Genomic DNA, 14593 nt, shown 5'->3' with positions numbered 1-14593 from the left:
TAGAGAGTAGAGGCTAGGTACTAGGTAGTGTGTTGGAGGCTAGATGAATTGGAGGCTGAGTAGTATTAGGTAGTACTAGAGGCTGCAAAGCAAATAGATACTGGGTGGTGGGTGTTGGAAGCTATGCAATTTCGGAGGTTGTTAAACCTTAGTTTCTATGTATACATTGAGAATAAAAATGTGTTTAGGTGAGTATCGGAGAAGATATCCTGAGAATAATGCCAGGAATTGCACTGGGTAGACTGAAACTAGAGACATGAATCTATCTGCATATTCAGTTCTACATTCAGATAATCCTAAAGTAATAACAAATGTTTATGAAAACAATATTTTTTAACCACATTTAAAAGGATTGTTTCCATATTTGAGTTGGGTGTTAATAGGTAAAAGATTAGGAGACGACAATTTAAGCAAATAAGGATAAACCCGGGGGTTTTATATTTTTCAGAATTAGGGGAAAATGATTTTCGTTGATTTGGGGAAAAAACTATAAAACTGGAAATCAAAAAGTTTCATTTATCCTTTTTGATACTTTTAACCCAAAAATCCATTCAGTTTCCCCAATTCAGCAAATACATAAAAATCTTTGCCGCGCATGCCTGTATGTCTTATGAAAAAAAAGATTTTTAAAAGGTGGGGGGGGGGGGGATAAACAATTTTTCGAGAAAAAATACATCCCTGGATAAAACTGTTTAACCTGAGAAATATCGTCGAGATGATTATCAAAATCCACAATTTCTCTGTATATCCTCTTCTGTACTAGAGCTGAAGCACAAGCCAGAGATATAGTTTCATGTTCTAGTTTTACTCCGCTCCGCTCAACCTCCTTCCATTTCCCTGCAATATAAGAAATAAGAAATAATAGAAAGATTTGAAAAGGAATCTGACATTGAACCCCCAGACCACCTTCAGGGCGCAGTGCATCCACATGCAGCATACGGTTAATCATTATTTATCAGGTTTGAAGAAAGGATCTGAAAGCTCCTCCAGTTTTGAACCCCCAGACCACCTTCAGGGCGCAGTGCATCCACATGCAGCATACGGTTAATCATTATTTATCAGGTTTGAAGAAAGGATCTGAAAGCTCTTCCAGTTTTGAGCACTCAGACCACCGATGTGTGAGCGCACGCAGATGTTGGTTTGTTTGTACCCAATACTCGTCAAAAAATGGTGACCGACCGGCCACAAACTTTTTTGTGCGACCTCACATGACCCCAAGGAAGGTATATGGTCGCGCCGGTCAGAATTTAAGGAATACCTTTAATCCCGACTGCTTTATCCGAATATCCAATGTAGACACTTTCTTGCTTAATCCACTCTTTTTGGATTTAGTACAGAAAAATCAAAAACCGTTTTTTTTTCAAAATTAGAGAGTCCCTCCCGTCGCTGTATATTAATCTTAATTAAAAGAGAGAACTCTCGGCTTCTGATACTCCACTTTGATTGGTTGAATTTTATACACTTTTCAGGATACAAATACAAGATTAGGTTGGTCACGAGATTTAGAAAAAGAGAGGATCAAGCTGTCATCTCGATATCCACCGTTCTAAAGTTCCCAGCTCTGGTTATGCAGTACACGATGTTTAACAGTTTTTATTATTTTCTATTAAAAACGAAAATGCAGATAACTGTATCTAGTGCACAGAGACAAGCAAATAATGAACAGATATCTGTGTAAATATTTGACTGAACTGAGCTGAGAAACAACATTATCAAATCAGATCTTTCTCACAGCTGTAACAAAAATAAATATGTACTCACAAACAAATAAACTAACTTTCATTTTAGAAAATATTGACAAACATGCAAATTCTGCAAAGGTTAACCAAAGTTTAAAATAAGTAATATTATCGTCTTGGTATTTTTGAAAAAAGTAGTTCTGATAATTCTATTGATAATGTTACCCTCTGTATTCTGATGAAGAATGTCTTTAGATAATATTACCATCTGTATAATATTACCGTCTGTATTCTGATAAAGAATAAGTGTTCTATAGATAATATTACCATCTGTATTCTGATAAAGAATAAGTGTTCAATAGATAATATTACCGTCTGTATTCTGATAAAGAATAAGTGTTCTATAGATAATATTACCGTCTGTATTCTGATAAAGAACAAGTGTTCTATAGATAATATTACCATCTGTATTCTGATAAAGAATAAGTGTTCTATAGATAATATTACCGTCTGTATTCTGATAAAGAATAAGTGTTCTATAGATAATATTACCGTCTGTATTCTGATAAAGAATAAGTGTTCTATAGATAATATTACCGTCAGTATTCTGATAAAGAACAAGTGTTCAATAGATAATATTACTGTCTGTATTCTGATAAAGAATAAGTGTTCTATAGATAATATTACTGTCTGTATTCTGATAAAGAATAAGTGTTCTATAGATAATATTACCGTCTGTATTCTGATAAAGAATAAGTCCTGCGGATTCTATGTTTGAAGAAAGACGTTTACTATCCAGAGTAACAAGCACGGCAGAAGGTTGGTTTTCTTGAATCTGAAAATAAAGCAATGAAAAACTAAAATCTTAAAATCATACAAGAAAATACTATAATACAGAGAACGGACTTATATTTTGGAAGTGAATATTGAACAAATGAACGATTTTAATCTGTCGTCCCTGACCCCTTTACAAAGCTGCACCTCTATTGCCACCTCCCTCTAGGAAACCCCAAAATATAAGATTCATTCTCGATATGTTTTATAGGTTCTTACCTTATCTGCTACTTTCTGTGAGAATACATCAATATGATTATCCTTGATGTTATCATGAGCATGGTAGAAACCTGCTATAACCAATCCTGACTCAGCTACCTCGGTTTCAACCTGAATATTCAATATTTCAATTAAATCCTAGATTGATCTTAAGCTTAATCCTAGATTGATCGGAGTTTAATGCCCGCCTACCTGAGCAAGCGCCATCTCCAGCATAGGAGTTAGACCAACTGCAATATGAAAGAGAGGTATGGAGTCACAGAACCGAACAGTCTTTCCACGGTTCATATCTTCTCTTCGGGCCAAGAGCAGACCGTTCAAACTAGAGTTAGGATATTTAGCGCTATGCATAATCATCTTACAGTAGGCCCGGGTAGATATCTCATATTCTCTATTAGACATTTTTCTCTGAAAAAAAAATAATAAATATGATTTATTTGAAAGATTCTGCATCAGTTTTCAACTGTATTTTCAACCGGGAATGATGTGTAAATGCATTTACGTAAAACTCCTTCTTTGCACAATAAAACATTTACAGCTACTGTGAACTACTCTAGCTGCAATATTTTCATTTCAAACATGTTTTTTTCGGAACATTTAACTTGTTTCTATAAAACAAAAATATTTTTTTAGGAAAAAATATTTGTCTATTTTGAACAAAATCTGAACTAGTATCTGGTCTCCTTATGGATGGAAACACAAAGTTTAGTTTTGAATAGTTTTTAATTCAAAAATGAAATATTTACAATTCAGTTTGATCCTTGGTTTGGGTTTGATCAGGTTCCTGGAATATATTCCTGATATCCTGGAATATATTCAACATGGCGGACCAGGAGGTCCATTCATGTTTCTCATGTCCAGCAGATACAGCGAGAATATCAGATTTGGATTTGTAAACAGTCTCGCCCACTGGTTTAGAGCTGGCCACGTAGTTTTTACTAATTTTTCGCAGCTTCGTGTCGAGAACATTCTTTCCAGTCAGTCCGTGGTGTACGCTGTCGGTTAGGAGGACTCCGCTCACTCGGTTCATAAACTCCTACAATTAATGATTGATTGATTTAGTTTAATTTTAAACTTGTTTTAATTTCTAATTGATATATCTTACGGAATCAACAATCACATCTATAATTTCTATTCCCAAACTTTTTTTACTTCCTTCAATCCATACTTCCAGAATAATCCAGATCCTTATATACAGATATCTTACAGAACTGATGAATTGCTGATTAAAGTCAAAGATGGGAAAACAAACGGTTCTGATTATGTGGTAGAACTGCTTACCCTCCCCATACAGAGTCATCTAGCTGCTAGACATGGAAGTTTATATTTGACTTGGCTAAATTACACTGTTCCCACTCACAGATAGATACTACAGGCTACCTTAGGTAGGAAGGAGGTGGGGAAATCGATTATTTTTTCCTAAACAGATAAATGCGAAAATTCGCGAAAAAAACCCGAAAATGTTGCATGGCATTTTTTTCTGCGAAAGAATTGCGAAATTTTTGCGAGACAATTTTTTCCATACTTAAAGTTCCTTCTGATATTCTGATTTCTAACGGTTCCCTCTGATATTCTGATTTCTAACGGTTCCTTCTGATATTCTGATATCATACATTTACTATCAATACTCTGATATCTTTCAGTTCCTTTAAATTTTCTCTGATATCTTACAATTCCTTACAAATTCTGTTATCTTAGTTTCTTCCAACATTCTCATATCTTACAGTTTCTTTCAATATTCTAATATCTTACAGTTCCTTCCTTCTAATATTCTGATATCATACAATTCCTTTCAATATTCTTATATCTTGCAATTTCTTCCAATATTCTGATATCTTACAATTCCTTCCATTATTCTGATATCTTACAGTTCCTTTCAATATTCTGATATCTTACAAATCCTTCAAATATTCTAATATCTTACAGTTTCTTCCAATATTCTGATATCTTACAGTTACTTCCAATATTCTGATATCTTACAGTTGCTTCCAATATTCTGATATCTTTCAGCTGTTTCCAATATTCTGATGCCTTACAATTCTTTTCAATATTTTGAAATCTTAGTTTCTTCCAAAGTTCTGATATCTTGCAGTTACTTTCAATATTCTGATATCTTACAGTTCCTTTCAATATTCTGATATCTTACAGTTACTTTTAATATTTTGATATCTTGCAGTTCCTTTAAATTTTCTGATATCTTACAGTTCCTTTCAATATTCTGATATCTTATAAATCCTTCTAACATTCTGGTATCTTACAATTACTTTCAATATTCTGATATCTTGCAGTTCCTTACAATTTTCTGATATCTTACAATTCCTTCCAATATTTTGATATCGTACAGTTCTTTTCCATATTCTGATATCTTACAGTTCATTTCAATATTCTGATATCTTACAGTTATTTTTAGTGTTCATATATATTACAGTCACTCTTATGTTCAAATCTTCTATTGACTCCATTAGTTTTGTTAGTCTAATACCTGCATCATATCTGTGGCAAGATTTAGTGCGACTACGCCGCCGTAACTGTGTGCAACAATAACAACATCATCGGCGTTGGCTGGACGTACAAACCGGTTCCACACTGTACTGGCGTGCTCTTCAGGAGAACTACTCTCGGGGATTTGTAATTCTTTCTCATCCTTCAGGTACGTGTTCTATAATATTAGAAGATATAAAAGTATAAAAGATTCAAAGGAGCAGAGCTTTTTAAACCCTTTAAATTCAGATCCAGGGAACTGTTAAGCCTTGTGTAGAATGCTCAAGAAAAAAAGGCGGTACGCTAACATTTTTTTCTGTTGAATTGGAAAAAATAACTTATTTTTAAGGGGCAAATAATTCAATTTTCCTGGTTTCAGGGGGGGGGGGGGTAGTTTTTGAAATTATTCACCCCTGAAATATTACCTGATTAGTGTTTAATACTATTACTCCAAATCCTTCCTTCAATGCGAACTCTATATAAGGGAGCTGGGTACCTTTATCTAAACAACATATTATTTTTAAAAACTTGAAAAAAAAACATTTGTATCCCCACTGACCACATTATTTTCCATCCTTGCCCTTACTCAAATAAATTTTTCTAAACCAACTTAATTCTCCCGACTGGATTTGAGCTGGGACAATAAAGTGGGTCTTTAATTTAGGATCATTTTATTGTTCCGGCTTGAGTTTAAGCACTTTTGTTCCCATTGGTTAATCGTGTATAGCAAGGGATTTAGTTTATTCCCCTCTTTTTAGCTTTAACATTTTGAGTTTGTTGCGATTTTTAAACTTATCTCGTGATATCTAATCCCGCCTCAGTCTCGTAAAATATACCAACACCTAAAACACGGGGTATTATGCATATTTGAACATTTCTGCTCAAAATCAAGCCGGGACAATAAAGTGGTTCCACTTTTCAACCCCACTTACTTCGCGATTAAGACGGGATGAGGAAGGAAAATATTAACAGTGTCGAGTCTCTAGAGTTATAATTTTCTTTTTAAATTAACTAAATTCTGAATGATTGACAAACCTAAATCATTGTTTATAATGAGACGCCTGGCCCACTGTCCAGCTCTGACAACACCACTACCATGGATTAGAAGTAATAATTTATCCTTCTTTGCATAATCCTTGCTTACAAATATGAAACTATCTAACTCTTGGTTTAGATATAGTTTCTTCAGACCGGCCTTCTCCTCCAATAGTCTGTACACTTCCAGGTTCAGAACTTCTCCGAGTGCTTCATAATGCTGCTGATTGTAGTTCTTGTCTCCGGGTTTAACTTCGAACTTGAAAGGTTCTCCGGATTCAATTTGTTTGAGTTCTCCGGCAGGATTAAACTCGTATCCAAAATCTTTCAATGTTTTAAAATCTGAGAACTCCGACATTTTTATATCCTTTTCAGCTGAAAAATATAAATGTAATCAATAGTCATTTAGGTGTATTCAAAATACAAGTAAAGTATAGGCAATTTTCCAATAGAAACCAAGAGCAAGGGAAGGTAGAGAAAAAAGAACATAAGATTTTGATGAGTGTTGAAATGGGATAAAAGATTTTAAATTTAAGTTTTGAGGGTGGAACCAAATTTCAAATTGGGGTCCGTCCTAGAGAACGATATTTGGACCCCCCCCCCTCCTATCAATTTTGTACATGACCACTTTTTCAACAATTTTCAATTAAATTTGTATTAGGGGGGTTCCAAAATCGTACTCTAGGAAATTACCTCAGATTGAATCAAAATATTAAACGAAATTTTACCTTCAGCGAACAAACATCCAAGAACTCCTGAGGTGAATGATAATATTCGGACTAACAATCCTCTAACACTCATCAACTGTTTATAACTGCTTCAAAACAAAAATAATCTGAAAATACATCTATTCAAATTATCGACTATGATTTTGTAAGTTCCTGCAATCTTCGGAAAGATTAAATAATGTATAAATGTATAATATCAGAATAACACGTTTTAGAGGAGGGGAATATAAAGAGAAGCCTGCCTACCACCCTTGTATTCTTTTTAAATCCTTATCTTAAACGTAGTTATCTGTGCGAAAATATTCTCTGTGTTGGCGCTAATGCCGAGCAGATTTGGTAACCTAGGGAGATTCAGTTAGGAAACCTTTATACTTTACACGCAAATACAACAGAAATGAAAAATAAGAAATACTTTTTGAACTATTTTAAAAATTTCTGGTTTCAGTTTAAAGTAAGTGTAAAATATAGTGGATGTTAATATATTGATTTGTTCCAAATTTTTAAACATGGAGCTCAACTGTGTAACTGGAGAAATTTGTACACAAGTGACAAGACACTGACAAAACACAGAAATGAGAAATCTATCTGCAATGGTGATAATTTAGTCCTCTCCAGTCTTGTACCACTCCAGCTCCATACTGAGGGGAGTATAGGAGGAGAATATTGTGTCCTAGAAGTCCTAGGCTTGTTATATACCGGTGATGTGGAACTTTTAAACTCAGAATGGATACATTAGGGAGATCGGCTCAAGTTGCTCTGGATATTAATGATGTTTTTCTTCCTGAGTCACCGACTAAATCTTTTAATGTTTGGAGGGTAAGAATCTTTGATTATTTCTTGGTATAATGCAATTTGACTAACACTAAACTATATAGCAGGGGTGTATATGAAGAATGGGGGGGTGGGCAAACACAACTGAAAAACATTTTGAAGGGGGCGGGGGGAGAAGATATGTTGAATTATATATTATGATTATAATAATAATGATACTTTCAGAAATGGAATCGTCTCTCCAGATTACAGAAAAGCATGCTGTATATGCTCCTTACTATATGTTCAATCATATTTCTTTATCACATGAATGTTTACAATAAACATCCGAACATACAACGGACTATTAAGACAGAGCCAAAACACGACTGGCCGCCGAAATTTGGTCAAAAGTTGGAGGAAAAGGAGGTTGAAAATCCCAAGTTTGGGGTCGTCAATGACAATCAAAATGTTGCAATGGAGGAGGAAGGTGCTGACGATGATGAGGACGAAGATGAAGACGAGGACGGGGGAGACAGTAATCATGCCGAGGAGGAAACAGTAGAGGAACATGATGATAAACCTGGAGAAGAGAAGCAGGAGGAAAACAAACTGCCTCCAAAGGACGGAAGTATCAAATTCAACGGACCTCAGAACGATCGCCAGAGAGCTGTAGTTAGTGCGTTTCAACATGCTTGGCAGGGTTACCGGAGATACGCCTGGGGCAGAGATCATCTGAAACCAATATCTAAAACCCACCAGACCTGGTTCGATCTTGGATTAACCTTGATAGACAGCCTGGACACTATGCTCGTCATGGGGTTGAAGGAGCAGTATGTGGAAGCGAGGGTTTGGGTGGAGGACAACCTCAAGTTTACTACAGACAAGGATGTAAACCTGTTCGAGACAACCATCCGAGTGCTAGGTGGTCTCCTCTCAACCTATCATCTATCCCAGGACCAAATATTCCTAGATAAAGCTGTGGACCTGGCAGACAGGTAAAAATAAAAGAAACGGAAAAAAATATTAATGAAAGATATTTAACTTGACATTAAAATAACAAATAAACCAAGAGAATCAGTTTTTAATAATTTTATTTGTAATTTTTAACTTATTTTGATATTGTTACATTATCAGAGGAAACATGTGTTCTTATTTAAGTTTTAACAAAATTTTACATGAAAAAAATTGAAGCTTTTAAGCAGAAAACATGCTTTAAATTTAAAAAAACATCTAAAAATGAAAATGCTTAAATGCATTTACGATATTATTTAAAAGGATTTTAATAAATTTTCTGAAATGGCAGAACTTTGTGTTATTTCCAATTTCCACTTTTACAAGAAATTTGTGAATTACTATTTTGGGCTAGGGTTCCTTGCCCTCCATGGGAACATTATAGGCATTTCTTTTTGGACAACAGAAAGGCTTTCTCTTTTCAGGTCATTAATCATGGTCTCAAGCACCTCTCCAGGCGCATCTTGGAATCAAAGAATTGTTATCAATTAGTATTTTGTCCTGCTACATCGGCCTAACTGGACAAGCTGAACCACGTACAATGTGCATCTTTGTTCAGGTTAATGGGGGCCTTTGATTCCTCTTCTGGAGTTCCTTACTCCGATGTAAACCTGAGGACCGGGGTTGGACACTCGCCTAAATGGAGTCCGGATAGTTCAACCTCGGAGGTTACAACAATACAACTAGAGTTTAGAGATTTATCCAGGATTACAGGTCAATTAAAATTATTTAATCATATCTAGGAAAAACGTATCCGGATCCATATTCAGCTAAATATTATATGCCTCTTTCAATTTGATATCTTTATTTCTCTATTTTCATGTCAAATAGCAAAATAAAAATCCCATAGCTATGAAATGAACACGTATATTTTAAAGGAACTGTAAACGTAATCCAGTGAAAAAAACTTCCTAATTTTCACTCAGATGAAGGTTTTAAGGGTCTCATTGTTAATTGGTAATGCAACTCTTTCAATGGATAGTTTTTGGGAATTACGTCGACAGTCCCTTTAAGCAAACATTTGTGAGGTTATTTTGTTTCGAAATTACGTCTTTACTGCGTAATTGATCACAAATGGAAACATTTCGGTGGCGAGGAGCGTCAACCCCTATTTCTATAAATGATGTATTGTCTGCTAATTATTTTAATTACAAATAGGTTTCATAGTTTTATTGTGTCTAGGGAACTCTAAGTACGAGGATGCAGTATCCCGGGTATCTGAGTTGGTTCATGGTTTGGATAAAAACCAGGGACTTGTTCCTATATTTATCAATGCTAACTCAGGACAATTCAGAACGTACAGTACTATAACCATGGGCGCCAGGAACGGAATACAAGATGTTTATGTTTGCTCTCAGCAAAAATAAATTAGATAAATAATTTGCTCAGCGGTTAACAGTAACACTGGCGGGTTTTGGACAGGAGCATATAAAGCAAAATATCCAAAACATTTAATTTGTTTACATTTTTGAGAGGGAACTCCAAATTTGAAGAAATTATCAACGCAAATTAAGGAACCCATGAATGATTTACGATAGCAATCTTTAAACCTTTTTTTTTCAAGAGTCAATAAATAGATCATCTAAATCTAGATAGAATTAAATAGATTTCAATGAATCTAAATCTATTTTATAAATAAATCTACAAAATCTCAAATATCAAGAAATCGACTAAATCTCGACTTATTAAATAGCTATATCTCCAGATATCAAAAATTCATTAAATTCATTACATCAACTGCGCCCCTAGAAATAGATAAATCCACTAAATTTCTACACTGTAAGTAAATCAACTAAGTCATTATTATCGATTAAATCAATTCTTGATATAAATAAATCAACTAAATCTCTTTATGGATAAATCAACCACATCTACTATAATCCCTGAATCTATATTCCCTGAGAATAGGGGAGACTCCTACTATGAATACCTACTGAAGCAGTGGTTACAGACCGGGAAGTCTATAGAGTATCTCAAGAAGGATTACAACGAGTCAATGTTCGGGGTGAGACAAAATTTCTAAATATTTCATTTTTAAGAATCATGGTTCTGAAGAGCAAAGGTTCGAAGGAGTTATCTCCGGGTACAAAACCACAATATAAGGAAATATCACCTCTCGTTTGTTGAAAAATAAAATCCTGAATTAAACTTTTAAAATCTGATATGATTTAAAAATAATCTTCAGAATGAAAAGACATCAAGATACATACGAAAATCCTTAATTTTGTATTTTTTAAGACTTATCAACACTTCTAGAAGATTGACAATGGACTAATACGACATTTTCTATAATTTAGACTTAATTCTAAAAAAAAAAAAATATTTTGCACATTTAAGGGAAAGGGTTTTTGATCAGAAAAATATTCAGTCATAATTTATCATTCTTCATTGTCTGATTGTGTATTTAAATTATATTAACTTTTTCTAGTTTAAGAATTGGTTTTTATTGAATAATGTTCTAGGTGATGAACAAGATGGTTCGGAGAACTGTTCCAAATAATCTAGTTTTCCTCGGAGAGATTCTGTCCGGAGGAAAAGATTTTAAACCTAAGATGGATGAGTTAGCCTGCTTCCTTCCTGGAACCCTGGCACTAGGGTTTAGAAACGGAATGCCGCAATCACATATGGATCTTGCTCAGGACCTTGCTTACACTTGCTATCTGACTTTTGCCAGGTAGAATAAGTTGTTTCTCTTACTTTTCAATGGATAAAAATTTGTATATTTGGCTAGATTTTTTAGTTTATATATCATTATTTCAACCTTTCTGACGATGATAATTCTATATTTTTAAAACTCAAATTTTTTAGACAACCGACTTTCCTAGCTCCTGAGATAACCTACTATAATACTGCAGAGGGATCGACTAAGGATTTTTATGCCAAGGTTAGTATATAAATGACTACATTATGCACTTCAATAATTAGATTAAATTATCTGTTCATTCATATCATTGGTCATGGGTTGAGGCGTGATTTTTACTTATTAAGTGATGCCGAGACATTACTTGATAAATAAAAAATCCCGCCTCAGTCCGTGACAAAGGCAGTTCAGGGAATGTATAATGTCAATTTTCCTTTAAAAATATTTTTCTTCCCCCCTTTTAAAATTATTTTTTCCAGAAAATATAAATGCTTGTGCGGAGCCAGGGAGCGGAATTTTTTGGGGGTTTTCTCACTAAAATGAGGAAAATAAATGAATTTTTGGGTAAAAAGTATCAAAAAGAATAAAAAAAAAAGTTGCCTTTTCAATTCCAATTCTTCATTTTCCCTCTCAAATCATTAAAAATCACCGGGCGTAATTCTGAAAATATACACCCCGGGGGCAGTTTAAACCATATGTGGTCAAATGAACATATTTAAAGTATCAAAAATTAACGTTAACATCATTGCTTAAAATTCAGGCGGCACCATAAAGTCGTCATCCGGAACAATAAAGTGGGGGGGAGGGGGTTTAAAAAATTAAGTTTGAGAAAGATTTCATTATTTTTCTGGCTCAAATTAAGAATACATTTCCCTTAAATCATTTTTAAATAAAATATTTACTCTGATAATAAAATAAATGTTATTTAGCCGAATGACGCGCACTATCTCCTGCGTCCTGAAACTATAGAGAGCTTGTGGTATCTCTACTATATGACAGGAAACAAAACCTACCAAGATTGGGGGTGGAAAATTTTTCAGGTGAGGAGTTTTTGGTAGTATTTTAGTTATGCTATTATCTTCTTATTATTTAAAATGACTTTTTTAATGTAGATTTTGAATCTATTTGCTTATCAAAGGAATTGAGTTTTTGCCACAAACTCAAATTATCAAATCCCTATATTTTTGCAACCTGATAGTGTAAAACTTTGATTATTTTATTTTACAGAATTCATAGTTTGAAATATCTAAGGTCTACGATATTTGGTTCAAAAGATTAAGGGATAAGAAAATCAGAGTTTGTGACAAATAACTTTGTTTGTATATGTGTATGTAAGCTATAGCTGGCCAAACGGCTGGACCGAATGGGCTGACTTTTTTTTAGGGAACCCTTGATTACCCCAGGGTAACAAAGGCAAAATAAAATTCGAAATATTTTTTCTTGAAAAATTTGAATATTTCTAAAACTCTACGGGCAACGCCGAGCACTTCTTATAGTCTTTGATAAGTTTTGATGACAATACTAGCATTTTTTCTTATTTGCAGGGTATTGAGATTTATACAAAGGTTAGTGGAGGATACACTACTATTAGTAATGTAAGGAACCCCTTAGATACACGGCCCAAGGATATGATGGAGTCCTTTTTCCTGGGCGAGACCTTAAAGTATCTCTACCTTCTGTTTGCTGACAAGCATGAGATAGACCTGGATAAATGGGTGTTTAATACTGAAGCTCATCTCCTTCCTCTCTACCCGCACTAGTCAATGCTTCCTTGTGATATATCAGGAGACCCTGAGTAAGGAGCGGTTGTATTTCCGATCTTTTGGTTAAAATACTCTGCTTTCTTCACTTCAATCACTACATAGCCTATTATTCATTTCTCCCTGAGGAGTGCTTAGGATCTGGATACGTTGGATCAGCAAGATTTTGGCTTCCTGGATCCGGATCCAAGGGGTAAAATATTAACCAAAAACTGCAAAAAAAACCTTTTTTACTCCTAAAATCCAACTCTGAACTTTTGAAAAACAGATATTATAATAATTTCCTCATTTCTGAATGGTTCATAAAGTTTTAGGATAAAAATAAGCGAAAAAAATAAAATAAAAAATTTGAAAATTATTCTTTGTTAAAAAAATTCAGTAATCTTAAAGAAATGACCTAGATCCGGATCCCTTTTCTCAGTACGGATCCAGGATCTGGATCTGCATCAAAATTAAATGGATCTTAAGCACTGCTTGTCCTTGTAGCTAACGTCCTTTAATGAGAAAAGATCTCATGAATCTAACCAGAAGACCGAGACTAGGACTGTTCTCTAGCCAGGGCTTACAGTGTGTGTGTTTGTGATATCTCTACACGAGACAATGTTTCCATGTCAGCTTTAAAACTCTTAAACCTAGTGACAATATATTTCAATGACTTTAAATGAAAAGCTTATGACTCCTGAAATCCTGGTTAAATGATTAAATTTCAGTGGTGTATATTTTCTAAAAAAAAATACCCCCCCCCCTTGAAATAGGGGAAATTGGGGTAAATAAATAAAATTAGGTAAAAAAAATCTAAGATGAAAAACTTGCCATTTGATGTCATTCCCCCCAGATCTTCAAAAATCATTCTTAAAAATATACACTCCTGTAATATTTGTAAGCCCTAAACAAGATAAATTTAATAAAGTTTACACAATTCAAATGTTGGGCTGTTTTGGTTTATACTGTGATCGTTATTTAGAATACGAGTATTTATTTTAATTCATTTTATCTTCAAAGATGAAAAAAGAATTGATATATTCTGTACTTAAACAATGTGTATTGTGTAATGCTAATCTATATTGATAAACTACTATTTTGTATGATTTTAATTTGACAACTCTAAATTTATGTGTTTACATCTTGTGATTATAAATAAATATTAAATTGATTTTATAATCGTTTATTTTAATGTTTCAACTTCGTTCTACTGAGCGTCCCATATCATATTGGATTATTATTACGTCTAAATACGCACATAATACTTGAATTGTATTTTCTTCAAGAAATTTTTTATGTCAGCCTTATATATTTGTTTAAAAATGATATATTCTTTTTAAAATTTCTGCTTAGTCGCTTAAACCTCTGCAGCGCATATTGATATCTCCTAAAGCCCTATGGTAGGATATCATAAAATATCTTCGTCAGTGTAATTTTAAGATCGATGAATAAATTTGTCTAAAATCCGGG

At 33.9% G+C, this 14593-nt stretch overlaps 3 protein-coding genes across 7 annotated transcripts; 1 reads left to right on the top strand and 2 right to left on the bottom strand.

Moving 5' to 3' along the window:
- Positions 1–32: 32 nt before the first annotated feature.
- Positions 33–3195, bottom strand: LOC111713054 (ER membrane protein complex subunit 8/9 homolog). The gene is made up of 5 exons (XM_023487847.1): positions 2925–3195; positions 2733–2843; positions 2412–2514; positions 698–837; positions 33–296 (listed from the first exon to the last, which is right to left on the bottom strand). The coding sequence occupies exons 1-5, from the start codon at positions 3183–3185 to the stop codon at positions 249–251; spliced, it is 663 nt and encodes a 220-aa protein (XP_023343615.1). The 5' UTR covers positions 3186–3195; the 3' UTR covers positions 33–248.
- Positions 3196–3436: 241 nt separating this feature from the next.
- LOC111713045 (protein FAM172A) lies at positions 3437–7085 on the bottom strand. Its single transcript, XM_023487836.1, has 5 exons — positions 6977–7085; positions 6249–6623; positions 5639–5715; positions 5215–5391; positions 3437–3768 (listed from the first exon to the last, which is right to left on the bottom strand). The coding sequence occupies exons 1-5, from the start codon at positions 7047–7049 to the stop codon at positions 3475–3477; spliced, it is 996 nt and encodes a 331-aa protein (XP_023343604.1). The 5' UTR covers positions 7050–7085; the 3' UTR covers positions 3437–3474.
- Positions 7086–7406: 321 nt separating this feature from the next.
- On the top strand, positions 7407–14299 carry LOC111713012 (endoplasmic reticulum mannosyl-oligosaccharide 1,2-alpha-mannosidase). 5 transcript variants are annotated; one of them, XM_023487828.1, is made up of 11 exons: positions 7407–7792; positions 7973–8724; positions 9300–9454; positions 9923–10064; positions 10649–10745; positions 11203–11414; positions 11549–11624; positions 12311–12421; positions 12926–13334; positions 13563–13831; positions 14037–14299. In XM_023487828.1, exons 1-9 carry the CDS (start codon positions 7700–7702, stop codon positions 13139–13141), a joined length of 1854 nt encoding a protein of 617 aa, XP_023343596.1. In that variant the 5' UTR covers positions 7407–7699; the 3' UTR covers positions 13142–13334; positions 13563–13831; positions 14037–14299. The 5 variants fall into 5 exon arrangements, with proteins under 5 accessions (XP_023343596.1, XP_023343589.1, XP_023343581.1 ...); XM_023487821.1 differs by having other exon boundaries at positions 14026–14299; XM_023487813.1 differs by having other exon boundaries at positions 13563–13850.
- Positions 14300–14593: the final 294 nt, after the last annotated feature.

Source organism: Eurytemora carolleeae, unplaced genomic scaffold (genome assembly GCF_000591075.1).
Source record: "Eurytemora carolleeae unplaced genomic scaffold, Eaff_2.0 scaffold119, whole genome shotgun sequence".
Taxonomy (NCBI): Eukaryota; Metazoa; Arthropoda; class Copepoda; order Calanoida; family Temoridae; genus Eurytemora; species Eurytemora carolleeae.
This window is presented reverse-complemented; position numbering and strand designations above follow the sequence as displayed.

Coding starts and splice junctions, on each gene's coding strand:
- LOC111713012 (XM_023487828.1), top strand. CDS start 7,700: ATGGATACATTAGGGAGATCGGCTCAAGTTGCTCTGGATATTAATGAT. Junction 10,746..11,202: donor ACAACGAGTCAATGTTCGGG/GTGAGACAAAAT, acceptor ATAATGTTCTAG/GTGATGAACAAGATGGTTCG. Junction 12,422..12,925: donor GGGGGTGGAAAATTTTTCAG/GTGAGGAGTTTT, acceptor TCTTATTTGCAG/GGTATTGAGATTTATACAAA.
- LOC111713045 (XM_023487836.1), bottom strand. CDS start 7,049: ATGAGTGTTAGAGGATTGTTAGTCCGAATATTATCATTCACCTCAGGA. Junction 5,716..6,248: donor CATTATAAACAATGATTTAG/GTTTGTCAATCA, acceptor TATGTTGTTTAG/ATAAAGGTACCCAGCTCCCT. Junction 5,392..5,638: donor TAGTATTAAACACTAATCAG/GTAATATTTCAG, acceptor CTAATATTATAG/AACACGTACCTGAAGGATGA.
- LOC111713054 (XM_023487847.1), bottom strand. CDS start 3,185: ATGCAGAATCTTTCAAATAAATCATATTTATTATTTTTTTTTCAGAGA. Junction 2,844..2,924: donor TGGAGATGGCGCTTGCTCAG/GTAGGCGGGCAT, acceptor TTGAATATTCAG/GTTGAAACCGAGGTAGCTGA. Junction 838..2,411: donor TCTTTATCAGAATACAGACG/GTAATATTATCT, acceptor CTTATATTGCAG/GGAAATGGAAGGAGGTTGAG.